Source organism: Cylas formicarius, unplaced genomic scaffold, assembly GCF_029955315.1.
Source record: "Cylas formicarius isolate icCylForm1 unplaced genomic scaffold, icCylForm1.1 PGA_scaffold_6__28_contigs__length_40554024, whole genome shotgun sequence".
NCBI lineage: Eukaryota > Metazoa > Arthropoda > Insecta > Coleoptera > Brentidae > Cylas > Cylas formicarius.
Window position 1 is genome coordinate 20,598,623 of NW_026844347.1, and position 26,379 is coordinate 20,625,001.

General features: G+C 32.5%; 1 protein-coding gene across 3 annotated transcripts in view; it reads right to left on the reverse strand.

Annotated features, from left to right (window-relative positions):
• The window catches only part of LOC132703329 (plasma membrane ascorbate-dependent reductase CYBRD1), an 86,378-nt gene that overhangs the window by 54,454 nt on the left and 5,545 nt on the right, over positions 1-26,379 (reverse strand). For 2 of the 3 annotated variants that reach the window (XM_060672510.1, XM_060672509.1), the window contains exon 2: positions 15,639-16,072. In XM_060672510.1, coding sequence (XP_060528493.1) covers positions 15,639-15,814 — 176 coding nt within the window. In that variant the 5' untranslated portion in view covers positions 15,815-16,072. Of the gene's footprint in view, positions 1-9,263; positions 9,597-15,638; positions 16,073-26,379 lie in introns of those variants that run through there. The other variant, XM_060672513.1, reaches the window with a different exon arrangement.

Sequence of the window (26,379 nt, forward strand, 5' to 3'; positions counted from 1 at the left end):
AAGGAAAGAAACTGGCGGGACTCGTCTAAGAAAATTGAACCGGAGACGGATTGCTTTTCTAAAAAAAGTTTTTTAGTCTCGAGCAGGTTTCTGTACTCGGTCTGGTGATTACTCCGCGAGTCTCTCGGAAAGTTCTACAAAACGTAATTGGAGAAATGCTTTCAGCGGTGCAATTTTATATCCTGCACGGATGACTCGTTCGGTGGGAAAGGTATCGATGCGTGATCGTAGGGTGTTAAAGATCGGTAACCTGTAGCAAAAATAAAAAAAGGATAGTTAAATAATAATGTGTTTCTAAATATCATATAAAAGTGAATAAATTTACAACAAAAACGGATATAATTGAGGTAACGGCAGAATTTATCTTGAACATATTGAATTAAAGATTGGTGTCATAAAAGAATATGATAAAAAAAATTACAAACTCGAATCAGAAAAGACGCTACATTTAATATTTCCGGTTTGATTTAATCTTTAGTGCCTTCAATGAAATGCATCAATCTTATGACCTTAGCGTGTCAGTAAGAGTCAATAGCAATTGGGTTTGATTGTCGTTTTTCAAAATACTTGTTCACATTATATGTTTTAACGCCGCTTGTGTCGATTTACCACTTTACCACGTCAGTTTCCTTGCCCACGAATCCGAGCCACTTCGAACATTTTACCCCACGGATTTGATAGCAATCGGATGTTTTCGCAGATATGTCCCACGCTTTGAATTTTTACGTTTGTCAATTCTGACGGTCATGTCATTGAATGTATTCGTGTTGTTTTACGAAAATGTACCCAAAAACTAACGGTCGTAGAAAAAGTATAGTATGCAACACGTTCGGTAAACTTTTTAACTCACCCGTGAGTCAAATGCCGTTTACCGCACTTGTTCCATAATATACTATTTCAAAACAGTGAAATCAATTTTTTTCTTTTTAGTGTTTCGGATGTTTGAAATTGTAAATCATTAAAAAGGCAGTAAAAGAGCTAAGCATACAAAATTGCGAAAGTCTAATTTAGAACTGATAAAAAATATTAATGCCTTTGGCAAACGAAACGCCCTAAGGGTGCTTGCAAAAATGTTTTCCTGCCCTCTATCTAAACCTAACTAGACGGCAACAAATATTTTGTCAAAAATAAAGAACACCTGTTACTGCTTTCATAGCGTAATGTTGTCTTTTGAAACAACCGTAATATAGTCTCTAGTACCTACCTCCATGTTTCGTTACGTAGCATTTGGTTAAACAGATACAGAATATAAATAAAAACATTCCCAATTCTGGAGTGGGATTGTTGTCAGAATTAAATTATATTTGCTAATCGAGAGTGTGATCACTGCGGAAATCTTTTGTCTTGCTGGAGATTCAAGGGTATATGTTGAAATATATAGAGGTCGGGTGGAGAGATATGGAGATCCGATAGGGATATCAAATAATTTTAAGCGGAAAAAAGCAAAATGATAGAGATCTTTTTAAACAAAAAATCGAGATTAGAGCATTTCTATAAAATTTCATTTTAAAAGTAAAAACTGGAGGTTTATTAACGTTTCGATGCGACCCTATAATATTGCTGATAGATTTAAAAGTTTGACATTCGTGACATTTTTGTTTCTGCTAAAACTTTCGAAACATTTTGTACAAAGTCGCGTTTCCAGCAGAGTTCAAATAAATGTCTCAACAAAATTACTTAGTAATTTTATTAAAAAATATGACTTCCAAATTATGAATTTTACGGTTAGGTCAACAAATAAGGCAAACCGGCTGTAAGTTTGAGATCCCAGAACATCTTTGCAGATTTATGAAGATCTATAGAGTCACAAGAAAGATCATTTGAAAAATCACCCTGTGTAAAAAATGTCATTATTATTAGCGTTATTTGTTAGGCAACGATAATCAGGAATTCGCCATTTTACAATTTCAGTCCAATGCAATAACTATTAAACCATTAAGATCTAAGGTTAATTAAAACAATTTAATAGTTTAAGTGTCAATTATTAACGTTGTCGCCGTTGTCGCCTTCCGATCGAAACAAAACCTAATATCCACCAGCAATTTGTCTGCGGAATTAATTAAAACAGTCGTATACTATATCCGGTCCAAGACAATACCATTCACCATGTTCCCACCCAGGAAAAGAAAAACAAGAAAATATTTATAACCTGGGTATTTATATCTGACATTTTCCAATATCGTTAATGTAGGCATTTGTTATATTTCCTTAATAACAAATAAGCGAATCGATGAATAATAATATGTGGGTTAGACAGACGGTAAAGCTTAAATGGTGCCAAAGCTGTCCTCTGTATGTCGCTCCAGAGATTAACAAATGCAATAACGCTCGCTAAATATCAGAAAGCAATTTCCCGCTGAGTAAGAGAGTTGAAATTAAATGCAACATAAATGGAATTGAGGGAATATTCGAGCAAATAACTTACCAGCTTTGAAATTAAGTCTGCAAGCGATATAGCATTCAAGCGACAAGCCTTTCATGTAAGTTTTATTTACCTACTGGTTGGCCAACTGAAAATTTGGCAGTAATATATGAAAGTCAGATGAAGTATTAGATGAAAAATTATTTTCATCAAATGGGTATATAAAGTTTAGCTAATTTCATTGCCTATAGCTAACACATTAATGACAATTAAAGCCAAACTGGAAAACTTTTTCAAATGGAGTTATTTTCTTTTATTTGAATCTAGTTTAGAATTAAAATTTAAGCCAACTTTTTTAACATTTTCTCTTCCTTTTCGTTCAATTAATCAGACAGCCCAGGAAAACAATAAATAGATTTTTTTCAAATTCTTGTGTTTCTTTAGAAAAACTTGACCTTCCTCTTATTTTTAAATAAGCTAAAATTATGAAAATACGTGGTTAAATTGCATTAAAAAAATGAACTTTATAAAAGGAGTTTCAAAACTAAAAGCAGGAAAATGTTTACGCCAATACCGAGATCCGCACACTGCGAAAATACCATCTTTTGCGGTTTCTGATATCACAATCCTGACAACACCATATGCTTGCTATATCGAGGTAAATATATATTGCGGGATGTTTGAAATTTGCAATATACATACATAAATGTAATACATATTAATTAATATATAATATATTAATCTATAATATAATTAATATATAATATTTTATTTTTGCCTACTCAAATTTAATTGAAAATTAGAATGCCATTTGCCAAAACCGACGTTAAAAAATTTGAATTTGGAAAGTTAGAGGAAGGGATACCGAGAAGTATTCATGAAATTTGTGACCTAATTTTAACGCCATTGGTTATTTTCGGAATCTTTGTTAAAATTCACATTCCCTGTGGATTTATCCACAAAAAAGATACACCTCTCGATACGTAACGCTTTAAGAGAAAAATGCTATTCTATTACGGTGTTCTCATCAGCGTACAAGGAATTTGCATGGAACACATTAACAGTGGTCGATTTTTCTTGAAACCATTAACCAAATTATGAAGGTTGTTATAAGCCTTTTTTGTGAGAAAAGCTACGCTAATCCTGGGAGAGATGGCCAAGTGGGTGAACTGGATATGTTCAATATCTTCAAAAATTTCAAATCCACGTCACTGTTACTTTGGTGATTTTGGTGCGATCCTGAGTGACATTAAAAAGATTATTCTCGGACATGAAAAATATTTTCAAAAATGCTTATTTGATTTGAGCATTGGAGTTTTTGGTTGTAATTGCAGCCAATCTTTATTTTTTTGTTCTTTGAGATTTTTATAATAGCACTCAACTTTCGCGATGTTATGCGGGTCACCTTTCCAAAATTTTTGTAATAGGATAACCCAAAGCAAAAAAGATGAAAAAAGCACAGAGAAACTTATTGAAGAGAAAGACTTCATATTTCAAATGCTAATGATAGACCAGAAGTGTGGTGATGGATGCAAGGTTCTATCTAGGTCAGGGGTGGGCAAATACTTTAAAGCGCGGGCCAAAATGAAATTTTCAAAATGTCTCCCGGGCCGGAGGACTATACCGCGTATGCTTTGCACAAGCGGATGTTTTGGATGGAGTTTTTTCCCTGCCCATTTTTTTTTGACAAAAACACTAAGTATCATTTCAATTTGAATAGAATATGTCACGTAATTTTTAAAGAAATATTATTATAAATAAATAGCTATTAGATAAACCAGTCAATGAAAGATCTTATTTTGTTACTTATTTATGTCTTAACGATACAAATTATACACATAGTTATACATACAATTTAACATTTATATTGCATTTCGTAAATATAATAGTAAATAGAATTCAAAAAAGAAAAGAAAAACATCAAACGTTAAAATAAATATTTAAAGTTAATGCGAAACGTGAAATCTCGAATGTTCATCTGACATTACTTCTTCAAAATTGGGTTCCAAATCACTTGTAGCAATCCTTAATACCGAGTGTAGATTTTCGTCAGTAATTTGTGATCGATATTTCTTTTTCGTCGAAACCATTAAAGAAAATGTTCTTTCACAAATATGTGTCGAACCAAATAAAACAAGGTATTTTTGAACATAGTTCAAAAAATGTTTGAAATGTTCGTTATTCAAAGCGCCATAGAAAGCACTCAATTCGTTTGAGTGAAAATTTTCTTTTAGTAAATTATTTGATTGTAAGTCAATTAGTTCTAGATGAATTTCAACAGGAGCTTCTTGCACATCGAAATTGAAAGGTTGGCTAATTAATGATAAAGGTTTTTCAATAGCTTTGAAATCTTGAAATTTTCTTTGGAATTCAGAATGCAGGTCTTGTGTTATTGCACTATATTTAAAAAAATCTGTATTTTTCAAAAAGTCCACTTTTTCAATTTTATATTTGCAAACTAATATTAGACTCGAACAAAAAGGAGTATGCGATCAGTGCTAAATCAAAATTAACAATACGCGTGGTGTGACCTGTCGTCCCTCGAAAAGTGAGAGGAGTGCAACATATGCCGTCCACACATACATTTCGAACCTAGCGCGATCTCCTTTGTGTTCGACGAAAAAACCGCCCTGAGAGCGATCGTCGCGGGCGACCCGCATGAGAATCGCGCGAGGATTGTTTCAAGCTCGCGACATCGTCCGCACTAGTGTAGTCAGCCGACCGCCCATTTTATTACGCCTATTATATATACAGTACCAATAATGTTGATGTCAACAAAATCTCATAAAAGAGTTTAAAAAAAAATTGCGTGCGAAATTTTTCAACGAGCCGGATAGAATTAGCAAAAGGGCCGGATCCGGTCCCCGGGCCGGCTTTTGCCCACCCATGATCTAGGTAATGTGATTCCGATGATTAGATCAAATACTAGAGACCAGGAAAATATTTCAAAGTAAGTTGCCAATGTGGTAAAATATGGTACAAATATAATAAAATACCAGGGGGGGTGGGGTCAACTACGGCATAGTATCTGGGATAGCTGTACCAGATACATTTTATAAAACAATATTTTTTAAGCTGCAGTTGTCGAATTATATACTTCCGAAAGTTCTAATAAATCATTTTTAATTAGAAAATTCGAAAAATTGAACATATTCGTGGTACAACACTTTGTTTGTTGAAATCTACATATGTACAGATCGAGTGTGATTTAGTACTTCTGAAAGACCCTGTATATTATCTATATACTTAACCACTTAATAAATCATTTGTGCAAGTTTGTAGCAGTTTACGTTTTGAAGTTGCGATAAACGTAAAACTGTTACGGATTATTGAGCGATATTAACATGGAATGAGCCGATTTATTAAAAAACTAAATAAACAGTACTTCCGCGGCGTGATTTATCGGGCAATCGCACAAGGAACGGTTACCTACGGCAGAATCTGCAACGATGTTTATTATAATGGGAAAATGCAGACCTATTGATGATACAGGGTGACTGCATCATCCCAGGACAAAACTATAACTTGCAGAAATTAGAAAAATGGATCGTTTAATACCAATTTATAAAGCGCAGAAACTTTTCATTATATCGTGTCAGATTTGTTTTTCTTATAATAGAACCGTTCTACAGAATTACTAGATCTAGTTGATGGGTCAATGCCCAATACATGAAGTAATGTCTAGATCGTTACAAACTTCAAAAAATATTTTAATACTTTCAACTCCAGTTAGTTTCTTTCTTACTTCTTTTTAAACAGATTTTGAAGCAATTCCAACTTTAGAGTGCAATTTTAAAACTCGTCATTATTAACAAAATCGTCGATTATCACTGAATAGCATAACAAATGCGAGAGAATTAAAAATTCCTAGTTAGCATTGCTATCACCTACTGCGCTGCTATGGTAAAAATAAGCAAAAATAAATAATTACGCAAGGAAAGAGTTAAATCGTAAGAATACAAATTATAAACACTGCCAAAAGTGCATTAGTTATTTCACTCGAAGATAAAAATTGACGGATGTCATAACTCTTTTATACATATTAAGTGTAAAGAGAAAATTATAAAGTAATACTTAAAAATAAGCACCTGAAGAATAAATCAAATTATTTTGCGTTTTAACCATAAACCTTGTATCCACCTAAAACATTACTTAATTTTGTTCACATGTATATTATTTGATTTTTAGAATCGCACCGGACAAAATTGATTTGGATTTACCGATCTTTTCCGCAACTTGCAGATGGATTCAGGTATATTCACCTTTTTTATAAAAAAAAGTTTAACTGCATCTTCTTGATATTTTTGCATAACTTTTTTTTTAATTTAGATTTTTGAACAAGGTCGTCAAACACTATCACGCGCTCCATCACTGCATTCACAAACTTGAGGCTTGGGAATTGAAGGTTAGCTTAACAGCTTTTCGACAGCGCTTTAAACTTCATAATGAATAACCTCGAGAATACATTTAGAGAGTAATTAAAATGCACCATTCATAAATAAAACAGGCTGTTTTATATTATTTCTCTGGCCCGTTAACCAACTAGTTCTACCTTCCAATGTGAACCATCCTGTATATAACTTCAGTAATGGTTTCGAAAAAAATGATGAGTATTAAAAAACTTATCTCTCGAATTACATTCTGTATTCGATTTTTTTATATTTATAAATGAACCCTACTCACGTAGAAACCAGTCTCGAGGAAAGCAAAATTGAAAAACACTTTCTCGAATAAAAAAGAAAAATTAATTTTCCTTGTACCTCCCACCCTCGTACTCATCATAAATAGTTTAATCGGGTGCGGCATTGTAAATTCAACTTAGGAAATGCGAAATCACAATGTTCAGCTTAATTTTATTACCGATTACATAATCATAAAAATGTTAACAATTCCTGCCGATCTGGAACCAATCAACGAAAAAAATCCAAACGCAAGAATTATAAAAGCCAGACAATTGACATTTTCAGCTGATGACGATTAACTCTCATTACTAATTTTAAGTAACTGCGCATATTTAAGAAGTGAAAGCATGAAAATCTCAATTGTAAAACTGAACACTGGATGCAAATATTAGGTTTCTATGCATTTTAAAATTTTACATAATATTATACTTTTTTTTTTCTAGGAAGGAGAGAAACTTCAAGAGAAGCCACGAAAATGCTACTTCTTTTTATTTTAGTTGTATGCGATTTCTGACAACCTGGTCAAAGCACAATTGGAATAACCACGAAATTTAACAATATATGCAACACAACATTGTGCAACGTTATTTTTAATGTTTGTGGGAACTGCAGGTTTATCATATTTATACCCATTTCATGTAGCGCACGTGATCTGAACACATTGTACTTGCATGGCATGGCATATATCCATACATCATTGGCCGTTGTACGTAAGACGGATGACGTAAGTGGAATATTTATACTTTTTTGGAAATTCGATTGCTTTCTATGTACTGTTTCAATGTATTAAAGATTAAAAACAAAAAATACGTTCTTGAAATAGTTACCTCGCGTCCATTCAAATAAGTACGAAATCTTGGGAAATAGAAACATTGGAAAAGAATAACGTTGAAACGTGAGAAATATTACGCCAAAAAAATTGGCGCGGAGGAGGAGGGGGAGTTCAATCGGGCTAAAAATTGCTTGCTTTGTCGATCCTTATGGTTTCATCGATAGAGCAGCACAGCCAAAAATGTATATGTTATCTCTGTTATCTTAATTGTTAGTTTTTCAAAATTTTATTTTCTCGCAGACTGCTACTCACTCGACTACTCGTTTACGACTAAGTTATTATTCTGTATTTTCTGAATAGTTTGGCAGTCGTTAATCGTTCCTTATGAAACTTCCCTCTCATTTTCCTGAATGCGCAACAATATTGAACTCGAATTCAATAGGTTTCAGCTAACATTTTCGTCTAATTTAAAAAGTGGTTTGAGGTTTGGGCAACGTTTAGTATAAGCCACATCACTTCTGATCTAAAGAGCCACCAAAATTTCATCAGGAAACATTTGTATTTTGTAAGCTGTTATTTTGAATTGATTTTATTATCAATTTTCTCCGTGCAAGTTTTCAACCTGCAAAATAAAATTTCTGCAACAGAATATGTTTTTGGGAGGAGACCCCTCCAGTTTTTTGTACAAAATATTTATAGCGCCCCACATAGGTATAACAGATTTCTAAAAATAAGGCAGAATTGGCGAACTAATATACAAAAAATTAATAAACATAATCTATATAACTTTTCACAATTGTACGATGAACATGGAATATTCCGTCATGTATAAAAAATAATTAACAATAAACAAAGTTGGACCAAACACTTCACTACTCTATTACCTCTATTACTTATACCTAATTTTTAACCTCACTTCCTAAAAATCCAAAAATGCTGAAAACACAATGACAATTTAGGGAAACTCCTTAGCTTTCCCAGGTCGACCTCTAAATGTTGGGTTTTCAGAGCACTTCTCCAAATTTTTCAAGTTAGTGGGGACAAATATTTTTCTAATTTATTAAAATAATAATTTCATTTGCAAATTATAAGGGTACAAATTTAATTTTAGATCAAGGTGCGATTTTAATTTGCGTGCAATCGAAAACAAAACTAATTAATTTAACTGCTTGATTGGAACAATAAACCAAGGCGCAGCGCGGAACAAAAGAATTTGCTAACGCAGAATTGCTAATCGTTCGATGAATAATTGGAAAAACTCAGAATAATATCTATTTAATGACTATATAAATTACGCAAAACAATAATAGCAATAAAATAATAACAAAAAAATATTTTTGTTAAAGGGCGTCACCAAAGTATTAAGAACGCATTAAAACTATCAAAGATATTTACAACAACCAATTAGACAAAGACGTTCCCGAGAAAAATCAATAAATAAACTTACGTGGAATGCATCTTATTCTTCGCCATTATGATTCCCGGCACTCCTGAATCGATGAGTAAAAAAAATCACTGCAGTCTTAGCAACGACAAAAAACCCGCCGAAATCCGCGTGCAACGACGTCGTTGTTTACGAAAGCTTCACAATCTCGCGTGCACCACAACGTAAACAGTCAAACAGGTAGTTTTGAGGACGTCGCGAGCACCGAAAGCTGCGCGTGCAATAGAACAGCGCGTCTAAGGCAACTGCGATGTTAACAGGTACGGTCGGAAAAGAGACAAGAATGACGGCAACAGGGCGCCCGGGACACAACCCACTTCGTTTTTTGTTACTGAGAAAGTTTTTGTTTTTGAATCGAAACTCCGCGGATTGGCGGTTGTTGCGTCTGTCCTTGATTAATGCGACGTTGCCGCACGATACTTAACTTTATTGACAAGAAGCCTTAGTTCAAAATAAAAATAAATAATATTTAAACGTAACTGCAGGGACGACAATAATATTAATCATAAATGCATTATTAAAAATAATGTTTGTTTATAAACGGTCGAGTACTTAGATTTTTTAAAATATTGATTATTTTATGATAGGCCTCTACGAATGTCGGAACGAATAAGATTGTTTGTTGTATACGGCAACATTGCGTGGATTTAATTTTATTTGGAATCGCGGCTCGTGGCGACATCTACACGGATTCTGTAAAAGCTCAAAAGTAGTTCTATACTAAGCGTTGGCATCGCGTGCGAATGAGCTCTTAATATCCTAAAACGCCTATGAAAATTATGTGGAACGTAATACCTACCTAGCCTGGAAATTGCTGTAATAGATATTAATAATAATTCCGCATGATAATGGTTACGGATTGAATGAATCAAATGAAAGGCTATACCAAATTTTACAACGATCACAGCGTGCTTAGAATGTCACTTTAAGATCTCAGCTTCATTACGCATGGTCGCAAGCCATTTCGGACATTTTTGCCACGTACACTTTACCCACGGATTCCAAAGCAAAATGTTGTTAAACTTCTTCAATCACTAGTTTATTCCCTGCACTAAGCTTCGCTCCATTTATCAAATTTATTGTATAATATAATATACTATTTAGTCTAATAAGCCGATTGATTTTTGAAAAAAAAAACGCCCTGTGTGGATTTACACAGGGGTTTGTTAAAAAAAAAGTGAAGAGACAGAAATGTTGTATATTGACGCGAATATATCTCAATTATTAATAAAAATCGCCAAATACCCCAGGGTGATATTATTTCGGCAAAAAAACCACTCGATATGTGAGTGAGCTCAACCATGTCCATGGAAAACCTGGATCAAAAATTGAACAATTAAAATCAATGAACTTCCTATCTCGTAAAAAAATCATGAAATTGTGATGAAACATTAAAAAGTTATAAATCACAAAAATTAAATTTTTGGGTGGCGGATTTTTTTTGCCGTGGAGAGTATTTTATTAAGAATTATATATATTATATATGATCCGTTTAATTACTTCTAAAAGAGTAGAAGTTCAACATTTTGACTTTGATAGGAAAGAAAAGTGAAACCATTAACTGATGTAAAACCAAAGAACATTTTCTGGATTACGTTAAGAGACCTAAGGGTTCCTGAAACCGTCACGTATCTAATTTACACGCAAACGCGCATAGAACGCATTTGGAAGTCGCCGTTTAATTTCAAAGACATGGGAGTGGAATGTGCAAACGTCAATTAACATGTAAGAGTAACTGAATTGTCCTTCCTCATTGTGCCTATAATGGCCCGTTAGATTGGCCGCTTCCGAAACAACCCACTCGTTCTTCAACACGGGCCCATTACATTTTTGTTTCGCACACCAAAAATCAAACATGGACTTGGCAATAAGACATCTAGAAATAAAATTGTTCCATTTTCCATTTTTGTCTTAAGATGAGATAAAAAGTAAAAAGAGATAGATTTCTGCACAATATTGCATTAATAGGCGCCGTTTAACATTTTTCAAAAACTAATAATGTCAAACATCCTGTAGATTTAATCAGAAAATCAACTGAAAACCGTAAGGCATAATTAAATCTATAATCGTGGGATGCCACTAAATTAGATTGGCTATTTTAAAACTCGCGATCTATATAGGTAGATACATAGTTTGAAAAATAAATTTATGTAAAAAAAATATTTATGCTACCAAATAGGTAAAAAAGTCTCACATTCACAACATTTATGGGAATTTCCACTAAAAATTTGTAAAAATAATTTATAGGTAGGTACACATTATGGTCAGTAAATCAGATTTGAATTTAGTCCTTCTTTTCGTAGGATCCTTTTAAATTATTTCAAAATCTAAAACTATCTAAAACACTGCGTGAAAGCAAATATCTCCATCTCTACTATAAATAACAATAATAATGATTTACACTTTTTTTTTTGTTTATGCGTATGTGATTCCGTAAGTTTGATGAGCTGAAAACTAAATTTAAGATTACTATCGAGAAAACGTTGGCACAAGTAAATCTGGTTACCTAAATAAAAAGAAAACAGACAACAGAAACAATAAATAATCATTGCTTCCAAACCAACCAAAATTTTCGCTACTGTTCTATAATACCGTGTTGCATGAAATATATAACTATGGATTAACTATGGCGGAAATTATGTTTGAAACATTTCGTATTCATTACGGCCTAATCGACACTATCATTTTCAACACACTTTCAATGTTCGATAATTAGAATGTGCAGTACGCGCGATATAAAAGCAATTTACTTCTGCCGCATTCTACGTGAATTATTGTGTTTAAAATAAATGAAAGTTTAGTACGGCGAACGCATATAAATGCGACAAGTAAAATAGAGGATTTTTTTGGTTACTATGACAATTGGCTTACCATTTACGTCTGCCGAAAGATTTGTTTGCTACTGTTGAAACGAAACGATAGGTCGATAGTAAAAAGCTATAACGTAAAACAGCTTTATTGGCAAATAAAACATTTTAAAGGGAGGAATCTGAATATGAAGAAAGTCAATTTATATTCAAAAGCGCACTTTATCGTATCCGTCTGTCTGGTCGTAGACTGTTACAGGTGACCATCAAGATATATAAAAATTAGAGTCATGTTATTGCCACAAAAATTAAACACAGAAAACAAATAAAAAAATAAATATCGTAAAAACAGGCATTATGAAACATCCTGGGAAAAAACCAGCGTTAATCCAAAGAAACAATAGAAATTTGTAAATAATATTTCTCAAACTTAAAAAAGACAAACCATTTTTTAAAGTTTAGAAACAAGGAACAACAAACTTAGTGATGCTTGTCAAATTGCCAAAGAATTAAATATTATTCTCAAGTTATTTATGCTATTGCCTTGTAATAATTGAAAATAAAGACCAAATGAACCTGAACGGGCAGCTAATAAATAATCTTACACTAAATCAGTAGATTTAGTACAACTTTCAAGTCCCATAACAAAACTAAAAGAGAAACTAAATGCTATTGATATTTCTGTACTTGGAGCCTTTACCTTTTCTGAATGACGAATTATTTTCCTTATAGATTTTTGAGCAGGTTTTTGCTTTATACTAGAATTAAACAATTCTTTGTCTGTAAGAAATATTCTCAGTCGGCTGTCTAATTTTTATCTTAGCTATATGAATAACCTCTTAAATTGTGGATTAGGATTTCTACGGCAATAAAATCCATTCAAGTACGAGTCTTATTACGCTCATATCTTTATTCGTAAATGAAGACTGAAAAAGCGACGCGACTTCGGCCGGCAAAAAGAATACTTCCAGAATATCCAGAAATCGTTCTTAGAATCAAGTTCCGATTTCTAACAATTACAGTAATTTTTTTCGTAAATAAAGAGAAAAAGAAAGGGAGTAGAAAGCATCCCAAAATTTTTCTTACTTGTATTAAATAAATCTACACCAAGATCTTCTCTAAATTGCGCAAATCGACGTCATATTAAAAATAGTCATGACACACGTGATTTTACACCTCGCCTATATTTATTTAAAATGTTTATAGGTATATGTCGTTGGCGCATATTTATAACAAAAACAACACCAATAGTCAAAAATATTTTTGTACATTTGTCAACAATAGAATTTTACATATATAAACATATAAATCGTCAAATATCAAAAATAATGAGAACTTTATCATTCAATCGATCTCAATTACAATAGCCCCTACGAATTTGTGGTCAACGCACACAGCCCTTGAATGATTCATTAACTGCCGAGTTCACTGTACTTCCAAAAAAAATAAAAATGGAATATAATCGATACAAGCAATCATATTGTGGAAAGTGTTTTCGTGAGAAACTGTGACAAATAATTAATTTATATAGAACGACTCGAAAAATATGTAATTGCAAAAACAAGTATAACGCATGAAAAGACCTTTAGTTAAAGCAAAAATGAATGATTTTAAGCAGAAACAAGGAAATACAAAAGAAAGTTGGAAATAAAAACAAAGAAAATTATAATTAAAGAATCTGCATAAAATTTATACTCGGAATAAAATTTCGAAGGTAGGCGAATAGGTTATGTTCTCGTTAACTTTTGTTTACGATATGAGGGGATCGGCGGGGGGATGTGTTATTCCTAAAATTGCGAAATAATTGTTTCGTTCGAGACACGCGCTGGAAGCAAAGCCATTGATCGTTCCACAGGAAGTGTGACTCAGCCATAATTTATTTAATCACATTAAAATGTCTCTCCATATCGAAAAGAATTCGAGCTGGGGTAAACTTGCTTGTTTTTACATAGGGGGATTTTCGTGCCGGCGCTTAGTTAAACCGTCACGCGCAACATTGTCCCAAACCGCAAAATATTGTGTTATAAACGAAGACCCAACAGTCGGGGTAAAAATTTTCTTAACATTGAAATTCTTTATTTTTATCAGATACACCAACTGTTAGTTACATTAAAAACATACAATAAAATATAAAATATTTACTGTAAGGCACAGAACGCTGTTTGTGAGGTATACTATTTTACATAAAGACTATCCGAATGCGAATAGATAAGCCGAAAGTTCTCTCATAGGCTACGCATCAGGGTGGAGGTTGGATCTATTAGGGCTCTTTTTTTCTTACGTCACCACCGCAAAAGAGAACTAATGTAATTAATTACGATATCAAACAAGTTAATAATGACCTGAATGTTAAAATACATCTAGGACTACATACCTCTGTGGCCATCGATGCTGACAGAAAAATAATTTATATTTATATATATTAATATATCTTTAGAAACACAAGAAAGTTTCTATTTTTACTAATTTATTATAAAATAACTAATTCTATTCTAATAACTAACTCCTTACTGTTTTCTCAATACGAGGAAAATAATTGTCGGATGTATTAATTTTCTCGAAGAACTGAGCAATCTGAAACCGTTATTGTATTTAAGGAATAAGTAACCGCTTCAATCAAGTTTAATGTGTGCTTCATACATACAGTGCCTACGTTACGTACAATTTTCAGTAACACTTTTTGATATGTATGCTTTTGAAAAGCAAAATAAAAGAATATCGCGAAAGTCAGTAACCACAGTTCATTTTCTGCACAGAATACAGAGACGCGGTTGAAGGTATTAATATTCATTAAAATTACACTATTTCATATCTTCTTTATTTTATTGCCTCAATTTTTGGCAATAACATTCGTGTTTCAACTGGAAACAGGAATAGTTTTGAATTGTTTATTTAGTTGATTGTATGAGAAACATAGATGTTGTTATTAATTCATTTAGACTTTAGAATAATAATTTTGAAACTACGTGATATACAGTTCGATATAAAATACCAGTCAACTGGAAGCCATGTTTTAACAAAAAAATTTATAGAATTTGAAATACTATTTTTAAAAATGTTTACATATTTTAATACAAGGATACAAGTATTGTCTGACATATTGAACCTTTCAAATGAAGTACGACTCGACTCCTCATTGGGACATTTTTATAGGGAAAGTTTTTTTTCTAAAAGAGGTAGACGTCTGGTGAAACTAATGGATTGTTAGATATCATTGGAAAAATCGTTTTGTAAACTGGACACCATGTATGATTCAAAAGAACCTAACCAAAAATGGATCAAAGATATTCACAAAAGAATCGCAAAACGATTACAATATACCAGATATCTATCTAAATATCTATGGTTTTTACAACTATATTTTTTATGACAACTAAGCCTCAGAAACATATTCATTATAGTCTATTTTCTTTAGAAGTGTTCAATTCGTCGATCCTGTTACAATACAAAAATCTAGACACGAAAATTTTCACCATATCAGTGTATACGCAACACAAGCTTCAAGTTATCGACTGTAGGGGAAGATTAGAACCACTTAATAGAGAAACTCAAAACCCTGAAATGTACTTACGCTTCGGCCTCCGCTTCCTTCTCTTTCTCTTCCTGGACAGTGACAGTAGTGGGCGGAGGAGGCAAATCTTCCATCGGCAAAGTATCTTCCGGAGGAGTTGGGGGAGTCTTGTCGAATTCCGCAATAGGCGCTTGCGAATTACATTCTGGCATCGGTGATACCGAATTGCTGTCCATTTTTTTTTAGTATCGCAACTTTTCCGATACCACTTTTAACACGATAATTTCGGGCCACGATACACGCGAGAACGATAGTTAGTCGGGCGGAACTTCTACAGCAAGCACGATAATTTATTGAATAAAAACACCGGGGTCACAATATTTTCTTTTATCCACCGAATTCAACGCGTTTACTCCGTTTTTGTTCGTTTGTTTTCGAAACAGTCGAACGATGATGGCCAAGCGGGAGATCTCAGTCAGTGGTTGAAGCGTCGCCTGTAAAAAAAGTAAAAGTAAAGTCGGCTTTTTTGTTTTCGTGAAGCATCGCAGAGAGGGTACAGAATTTATAATTAAGTTCCACCCGTAAATGCAGGACCACCAACCCGTGAAATTCTGTTACGATGTCTGAACTCGACACGAATCGTGGTTCTCGGTCGTAATCGTCTCTACGCGCAGTGTGTTGCCGATGGAATTCAATATCAAGTCAAAAACTTAATTAATACGTTCGCCGTAAACGAAAGTGCGCGAATTCGCGATAGTTGTGCCTTTAGTTTGGAAATTGCCTCAGGTTATAAACGAATTTGTCAATTTATTTCTGCTCGACAGATAAGATAAATCGTTGTAGTGTCAGTCGGGATAAGAAAAAGAAACAAACCATTAAAAAGGCTTGAGGCATTACATTTATACAAATACAAACTAATGTCGAAAATATGTTATGGGGTGCGGCACGTATGTCGTAAACAAATGAAAGAAAGAAATGATTAAGCAAACACTCGACAAAAACAAATAATATTTTGAATATTGAGAACACGTACAGTTTGGGAATTCTCGTTGGTGAAAACTTGGACTAGATGATGGAAGTAAATGTCGGTTCGAGTTAAAAGCGTTGTGTAGTCCTAACCTCAACCTCAGACAGCACACGTGTTTACTATACTTCTGTAGAAGACTCAAATGAAGAAATTCAAAAAAAGAAAAAAAAACAAACGAAGTTATCACATTTGAGACGAGAAAGATGGCAAAGTAATCTTGTAATATAAGGAAAGATTGAAAGTACGAGGTTACATTTAAGAATATATGTGTAGGAAGTTAGCATCACCACTTGCAATTTGCTTGTTTGCTTGAAGTGCAGGTTTGAATGGTGATAACTTCCACATGAAGTTGGCATTACCAGGATACAATGTTGGTAGGCAACACGATTGCCAACGTTCGATAAAGAATAAAAAGAAAGAGAAGAGAGTTTCAATTTGCTTTGAATAATTTATTAATAAAACCGTTTTATTTTTACGTTACAACAACTCAGGCAACTCAAAACAGGATACGCAGAATGTAAATTTGGAAATCAGAAGTTTACAACGATTTGAAGAATAGAGATTTTTAGACTATAATGTCGTACTAAGGAACATCTAACACGGACTTAGGAACTTAGACCACAACAAGGGCAGAAATAAATCCGTGCTCTTCATTCAATGCTTTGGACGCAAAAATAAAATTGATGGATTAGAATTCTGACAACTGACAGCAAGAAAACAAGATCAAAAAAAGACTGCATGTACTAGAAATCGATTTTCTGAGAAGAGAGTGTAAAACTTCGAGAAAGGAAGATATGGCAACAAGTATCTGGTATAGGCATATTCGGAGGGTTCAAGACCAGTGATAACATGGGAAAAATGAATTAAAAGGACAATATTTTCGGGCAGATTAGAGGAAAATTTAGTCAAATTTCACAAAAGAACTTAAATGAGACCTTAAAAATATTTTTGGATATTATCTATCAGTTCCATGAAACTAGTAATAGTAACAGTAAACTAGTGATAAAATCAATCTTTATACTTTGTCTTCATTTCCATCAAACCATGCGTTTAGTAACATCTAACATCTTGTCTGTTCTCGAAGCGAAAAATCTGATGCCTATACACTATCGAGTCACATGACCTTTTAATTATAAAGTTGAGCTTCGATTATAAAAGTTTGTACCTATTAAGCAATGCAATTAGATTTCTTCGACAGTGTTACAATTAAAAGCTAGTTTTCTTCTGCATTTTCGAATAAGATTCACGCCACCTACGAAGTTCCGTAATTTCCGGATAGTACAGAACAAATAAATCATTGAAGCTACGCCCTCGTTGGAGTTTATTGAGAAATATACGACCATACTAAAATCCAATTCCAAGCACGAGAGGGCGAAAGAGCACGCTTACGTTGTTCTTTTTATTCCGCTACATACTAGAAAATCACATAAATAATTTGGATGATGCAAATGTATTCTACAACAGGTTGAATAAGTTTCATTGAACAAAACTAACAAAACTTTTCAGTTCCTCATTTTTTATGTAAATGTCGACTCAAATTATTGCTACTAAAATGTTTTACCCAAGGATGCTAAACCAAAAAGAAAAGTTCAATCGACCATTTATTTCCATAAGTTTGTATATGTAGATAATACAGTTAGCCTTTTGGTACTGTTGTTTTGACTCTGAATGCAATAATAATAACAGGTATTATAGAAAAATGTAAGTAATGCCAATTTTTTGGAATGAGGGACGTAGTAGCTCACACATCCAGTAGATTTTACCCACAGTTCAGGTATTTTAACATTTGTGAGTTCTGATGATCATATTTGTGCTGTTTAAGAACAGTATATTCAAAAACGACTGGTCCTTGGAGACTAGCAATCTTTTATATATTTAGTATTTATTTTTTTTATCGTCAAGTGTTTAATCTGTCAGGAGTCCCCATGTAATCTAACTTAAAAAATGCAATATTCTGCATAGATTAGTTACATATATTTGTACTAGAACCTATTAGATAAGCTGTGTGCTATAAATTTTAAGTATCAAATTCTCAAAAAAAATCCAGGAAAGGAATCTTGATATATGGTGGAGGATCAATTTTGAATTATTTTTAAAGAGGCAGGACTAACTGTCTAGAGATTGACATTTCCAAATTTCGAAATTTATACAGTAAAAAAAAGGTACCCAGTATACTTTTTGATTCGAAAATCACAAAAATTCATTAAACCCAAGTCGTTTGAAAATATTTGAAGATTTCTTAGCATGCTGATTTTTCAATAACAAATATTTCCTAAACCATTTGGAAATCAAATAGGTCGGTTTAATGAAAGTTACGTCTGCTTTTAAAACTAAATCTTGTATAATGCAAAAGTCAATAATCTAAAAATTCCCTGAAGTATAAAGAACTTTTGTATTTATTACAGGTTTTGAGAAAAGTATATGGGTCACCTTATGTGAAACACCCTGTACGTAATTATAGGAAAAGTAAATCTTGATTATTAGAAACGTGTAAATTATCATATACAGTCTCAAGTTTTTATTTGATTGTGGTGAGTCGATACACAAACCATAAAATTAAAAATGCTATCAGTAGAAATCGTCTTCGTTGCCCAAATATCTGACGTAATAATTATTTACCACGCAAACAAGCCATGACATCGATTGTGCAATACATGAGGATGTGAATAATTAAGTACTAAGAACATAATAACATAGACTACTGTAAAACTTACGTTACATATATCGATCGTATATTAACAATTTCTTTACAGGCGTTTCGTAAAACTTGAAACAAGCGGATTAGCAAATTTGGAATCCCGAATTTTCAATTTTCATAAATCACATAATTTTATACTTTGCAACAACTAATTTGCGACATTTGGGTCTATTTGGTTTGTCCTCGCTTTCTATACAGCGAGGGAAATAATATTTCGTTAGTTTAATGAATTTTCTCATAGTCTATGGGTTTATAAATTCATCTGAATTAATGTATCTCAAACCAAAAATTGTTAAGCTGCTTTAGCTGCTAGATCGACTAAGTACCTAGTGTCAGTCGATAAGTCATTTTCTAGACAATCTTATAGGTTTTACCGGTAATAAATTAACCTGGTAGAATAGCAACTGTTATAAGAAACATAATCATGATCATGATTAAATATGATTCCTTACATGTAAAGAGATAAGAAAAAAATGAATAAAAAATAATAAGTGACTAGACAGAGGCTTAATAATGATTGTTTGTTTGGGGGTTATAACCGGCCTATTTGTTTTCATGCTATTCCTGAATGAAATTATGAAGAAAAAATCAACTTCCACAACTTCCGATATCCAACAGCCCAATTCCAAACGAGAAATAAAAAAGGACATTTCCGCATCAATATTTATTGCTTTGAATAATCAACAAGTAAGTGCCAATTCGTCGATAAAATGAACTCAGATTTTCCAGACTATTGATTGATTGATTTTCGTTAATTTCACTTCTTATTTGTTTTTATTAAAAAGTTGTCAGGAACATTAAGGAACGCATTTAAATATTGGTCGCGTTTCTTTGAAACTGTTAGATGTGTCTTTATATTTTTGCTTAATTACATAACTTTTCGGATAGGTGGATCAGTATCCGTGAAGCATTCTTCTGACGAAAATACACTCTCACTTTTAACCATTCCGTATGTAAATGATACATCAAAAAGATCAGACGAAAAAAATGTTATATCATCAAAAGTTGTTTTCGTATGAGGAGCAGCTTTAAGAAGTGCCTAAACAAAAATCAGATCCGGAACATCGAATAAATTAATAAATAAAAACCCAACCACAATTTTTCGCTTTCCACCATAAGAAGAATACATAAAAACTTAAAGAAGTTTTAAAAAACCCCACTAATTACCGGAGCTCGCGAAAATGCTCATTATCCAAATACGAATATTAAAGTTCATTAAAATCGATCTCAGCAACCCGCTCTTGACCTACTACATAAATATATCGGCGCTGAAAGAAAAGAGAGTCCGTTTGACTCATTACTATTATCACTATCATGGACCGGATCTGGATCGTTGGTTTTCTGATTTCGGAAATACAAATAATAATATTAAAAGTATCGATAAATTTAATGCATAAGCAGAGGAGTTCTCAAATAAAAAAAAAACAAAGACAGCAATAAACATTATACATGAAGTGACAGAAAAGCTACAAACACACAAAATTTACATCGCCATGTGAGAGGCGTATTTTGAAAATTCAATGTTCACCAGTTTTAAGCTTTTGAAAGAAATAAAACTTCTCTCATAGATATACCATTAGATTCAAAATATAAATAAATAAAATTAAGACATGTGCCTTCGTATACATTTTACTTACATGATAAAATGATTTTTGAGCTAAGTATATATTATCCACGACTTTACAGAAAGATCAGGCGTCCAAAATTGTAGGAATGCGTTGGCAGTTTTATGAAGAATACATCCGATGGATTCATTGATCAAAAGTTGTTCAAAAACAATGCGGCACAGATACAATAAAGTATTACACTGACAGGTATCTTACATCTGTATCTAAATATTGTAGACATGTAAATATTACATTCAAGTTTTCTAGAAACGATTGTCTCAATCTGAAAGCTAAACTCTTACTTGCGCTAAAATTTTATACCAAGCGTAGTTTTTTAAAGCTGTCAGAATATTTGATTAATGCTTCCAAAACCACAGCCCTTTTAATCCTAAAGCAGTAACGTAATAAAATGTTCAGCTTTATATCGTAGAACCGGCTCAACATTAAACTGATGTTTTTAAAATGCAGAAGCCAAGCAGGTTGTACCATTAAAGTAATTTAATAGTGTAATTTCTTTTGTTCATGTCACCTCTCAGCAAACGAATATTGCACTCAATAAGTACTCAAATTCAAGTAACTATGACTATTTGTAGACATTTTTCGTCAAAATCAAAAATTACAATAGCGAATCAACTCCAGCCCTGCGCTGTAGACTTTGACAAAATGAGGTCGTTCGACTTGAGGGTGCTCCAGCGCCCGTAATTGGGTAGGGCAATGCGAGCACTAGAAATACAGATAATGGTTTAAAACTAATTAGCTTGCCGAGTAGGGCAATATTCGAGATAAATTCGGCGTGTAGATAGATACTGGGCGTTTAATTACGTTTTGATTAAATGTCCCGCTCTGTGCGGTTTGTCCTGTAAACTTTGATTTTGATTTTAAATGAATTATTTGTCAGGGGACGTTATTCCCATTGTGTTGGAAATGTTTGGACAAAGACATCCGCAAAAAAATCCCGAGTTCCGATAAAATTGCGTCGCAATCACCGATTGAATTTTTGTTATTGTTCCTGCGTTGTTTTCGTCGACAATTTTGTTTGCAATTTGTAATGTCGTTTGGAAATATTGCAGTTGTGACGGGTATCCCAAATTAATGTACGTCATGGATCATTTTTTTATGCAAATACATCATTTTACTGTATAATACATTTCCAGAAGTCATAATAACTTGTAAGTTAGCTTTACCCGCGAAGATGCCAAATCTTTCGGTGTAATTAGCATTACTAGATTAAAGTCTACGCAATGGTTCTGAACTCGATGTGCTTAAAGAAATTTCACGTTAATTCTTCGATTTCCGCATTGCCCAAAAGTGCTATTTTTAAGCACAGTATTTCTCATTGCCAAATCTTACTACTTCCGCTCAATAGTATAAAAATTCGCGGTTCAGTTTTAGAACGAACAGCTGGAAAAGTAAATATTGTCGTTGATGGATAGTCTGCCTTTGATTTTCTTTTCGGATTTTTGTTAAATAATTGCAACATTGACGTACCGCCTCCACCACTAGTAAAACAAGCGCTTGCATAAAAAGTGTTTATTATTGCAGTTTTAAATTCAGAAGATTATAAAAAAAGTATTCCCATCTGTCATCAGCAATAACTAAAAATAAAACAGTGAACATGCTTATTTTGGAAAGGTTGGATTTATTATTTAAAACCCTTATAATGAAACTTTAAAACAATTAAAATACATTTAACAGTAGAGAGCCCTATTTTTCAATTTCAAAGTGTTTGGAATAAAACCTGTAATGCTAATTCGGGAGAAAATTGCCCACTAAATCAACCAACAGACCAACAGAGTGAGAAAGGTCGTGGAATTAGTTTCATCTTGTTGAAGTTTTCATATTTGTAGTGTGGTATCTTGCAATTTTTATCATTTTATTGAAAAAAAAAATAAAATTTCATCTATTTTGAATTTTATTTTTCGAATAAAATGTGGTATATCGATTTGAGTTCTAAATGTATTCTTAACCACTGCTCGAAAAATCCGATATCGTGGATGTAGAGAGAATTTCTTCAGTTACCAAGGTTATCAGAGTTATCAAAGTTGGATGTTTAATGATTCTATAGTTGAATAGAGTCTGGACTAGAGTTATTTTCGGCACCAAAGGTTATTTATTTCCGTCGTCAATTCGTTTTCGAATTTGGTATATATAGGAGGGAGAAACAGAACCGCAAACGAAAAGCAAATGTTTATATGTTTTATGGGGCCGTTGACACTGACGTTTTGATCTAAATTTAGTTCTTTTTGCAGTAGTTTCGCTGGGAGTCGAAAGGAAAGGCCGGACGCAGATGGTAAAATGATTTTAACCCTTGCGCTAAATATAACATACTTTTACACACACATCATTTTTTTCTAGGCAATAGGTACTTTGGAGAAAATAATTTTCAAATTTTAACGAGCGTTCGTTTTAATGAATAAAGTCGGCTCCACTCATTAAGAGGTATTTGTGAAATCCAGGAATATTTCATTACTGTACATTTGTTATTATACCGAGTGCCACAGAAGTTGCACCCAGTACATGAAATTTTTATAACGTTTTGTGGTAAACTCTAAGAGCTTTATCCCAGTCTGCTTCATAAAAAAAACAATTTTCATTTGCTTAAAGCAATTCAATTCTATTGTCTTTGAGATACTGCAAATAATGCCCCTTGTATGAAGACGTGGACTGAGTAGATGGTAGCCACAGGATTTACTGAAGAATTAGAGCTTATGGACTACAGTCGTACCGGCCCAGCTACGTTTCGCATGGTATTAACATCAATTTTGATGCAGACTGCGCTTTTTAGGGACGTTACGGTTTCGGGTGCCATAACAGTTGAAAATAGGGCACCTTTAATTAATTACTTGTTACAATCTGTAGCGTTGCTGCATTTGCTAGAAACTCCCAAAAGCTTATCTATTCCTATGGATAAGATTATCTTGAGAGAATGACATGACTCCCAGCATGCTACGAAGAGTTACAGTCAAGGTGGAATGTGAAATAAACTATTTAATTTTTATTCATATTATTCCTAACTACTGATATACTAAAATTCTAAAACATTTCCAGGTTATCTCAATTTCTATGTCACAACACTGTATATATATATATATATATATATATATATATATATATATATATATATATATATATATATATATATATATATATATATATATATATATATATATATATATATATATATATATATATATATATATATATATATATATATATATATATATATATATATATAAATTTGTCACAACACTGTATATATATATATATATATATATATATATATATATATATATATATATATATATATATATATATATATATATATATATATATATATATATATATATATATATATAAATTTCCGTCAAATCAACTTTGACATATTTACCTATTTATGTTTGAGCCTATGGAAAGAAGCACAGATATTTTGCTAACTCTCTTTTACTCAATTCCAGCCGCCAAAAATCTCTGAAGTGCTTCTTTCATCCAGAATCTCACAATAAATACATTGATGGACGGTTATTGCCTTTAGTGACGGTTGATGATGGTAGGTATCGACTGAATATGTTCGAGTACCGTTACTTTATTCAGGTTTGAGGATTAATTTTATAGTCGCATTTAATCCATCCGAACTATATTAGCTGTTTTAAAAAACGAGACAATATATTATATTTTGTTACCAGTTCTAGATAGGCGGGGCAACATCTTTCATTTCAAGGGCACCCATCCCTTACACCCCTTAGGTATATCAATGTTTCCTCTACATACAACCTATCTATTTCGAAATGGTAATTAATTACCGCCTGTTAAATAATAATTCAACCCAAGCAAAAAAATCTTAACAGTTTTTTTTTTTATTTCAACAGAACCATAAGGTCTTTCAAAACATGAACGGTTTAAAAATATGGATACGTAGACAAATGTTATGAACAACATTTGCTGTTTTTTTTTTAATAATAAAACAAAATCGAATTCTATAAGAAAGTTTCTCTAAGTTCTCACTTTTAAGTTATAATTTTTGAAATAACAATTAATATCCGGTATTTTTATTTGGGACCGCCAATTTTGCATATAGGTCCACTAACATTTAGAAAAACCTCACCTTCATTTCATTTCAGGTCTGTGGAAATTATCTTATCAGTTTTAGATTTAGTTTTTAGATAATTTTAGATAATTAGTTTTAGTATTTGTTAATTATATTCAATTATTTATGTTTGCCATAAATTCTATTTATCATTCATCCCTTAATGTCTTCAAAATCTTCCAAATTTGATTATTAAGTTTCAAAATGCATTCTACTTTCAAATTTTAAGTTAAAATTAAATCATGAAAATAATTTTCATTGCAAAAAGGGCAACCCTTAAACCGAATTGAGAAACATTTTACAAATATCTCAAAAATAAAAAGGTATTTTTTTAAAAACTAAAAAAAGTAAAACTGTTCTGTAAAAATTGTGATAAAACGTTTAATTAACAAGGCACCATCAAACAGCAAACACCCGAAAATCAAAGGGCAAATAAAATTTTCGCCCGTGCTTTGATTGATACCCTACTTTTCTGGAAGTGAAAGCAAAAACTAATTAAGATAAGAGTTGCCTTTACGTGATTGTGTGTTTTGGGTGAAAGAAAACTAAGTAGGGCGCCTTTAATAATTAAAGGTGGTCTGTATCATTTCCCTCAGTCCTGGAAATTACTCTGTGAAACTTTAACGACTATTTGTTTTCACGCACTCTTTGCTAACATCGGACTGTTTCTTTGGAACCCGGCGATGTTATTTCCCATGTGGAATAAAGGAGTAAGGGTCAAGCAATACGATGTCCAGCATATTGTAGTAAAATATTTAAAATTTTCTCATACCCCAAAAATAATACAATAAATTCTTCATAAATGTTTACTTGACCAGAAAGAATTAACGGAATACCTGCAATTTGAACTTCACATGAATAATCTGTTTATCTTTTTATTTTGATCATTGTCCTGCTAAAACTTTCGAATATTTATCTATATTGTTGACTAGTGTGTAAAAAATTAAAAGTATTTGCATAAAGCGTTACCTGTCAACATGGCTAGCAATACGTAATAACCAATCCGTTCTGTAGTTGCTTAATCAGTATTTCCTTTAGCCAATCTGGATGCAGTTTATTAAAAATAATGCTTGGTAGAAGAACATAGCTGTTCAATAAAACATAACTTCACTACTACTAGATAATAGATAAAACAATTTAAAAAAAAAAAACAAAAGTAAAATTATTAAAACTATTAAAAAGTACTATCGTAAATGATACGTAAATGATAAACACAGCCTGACATTTATAAATCTTTCATAAACATTTAACGCTCACTAGCATTCCTCAAAAACGAATAAATTTGTTAAGCGGAATGAATAAATACTAATTTTTACACAGAAGAGATGCCTTAGAACGTTTGATATGAACTTTCAACTAAATTTGGACAATAAGTAACCCTATCG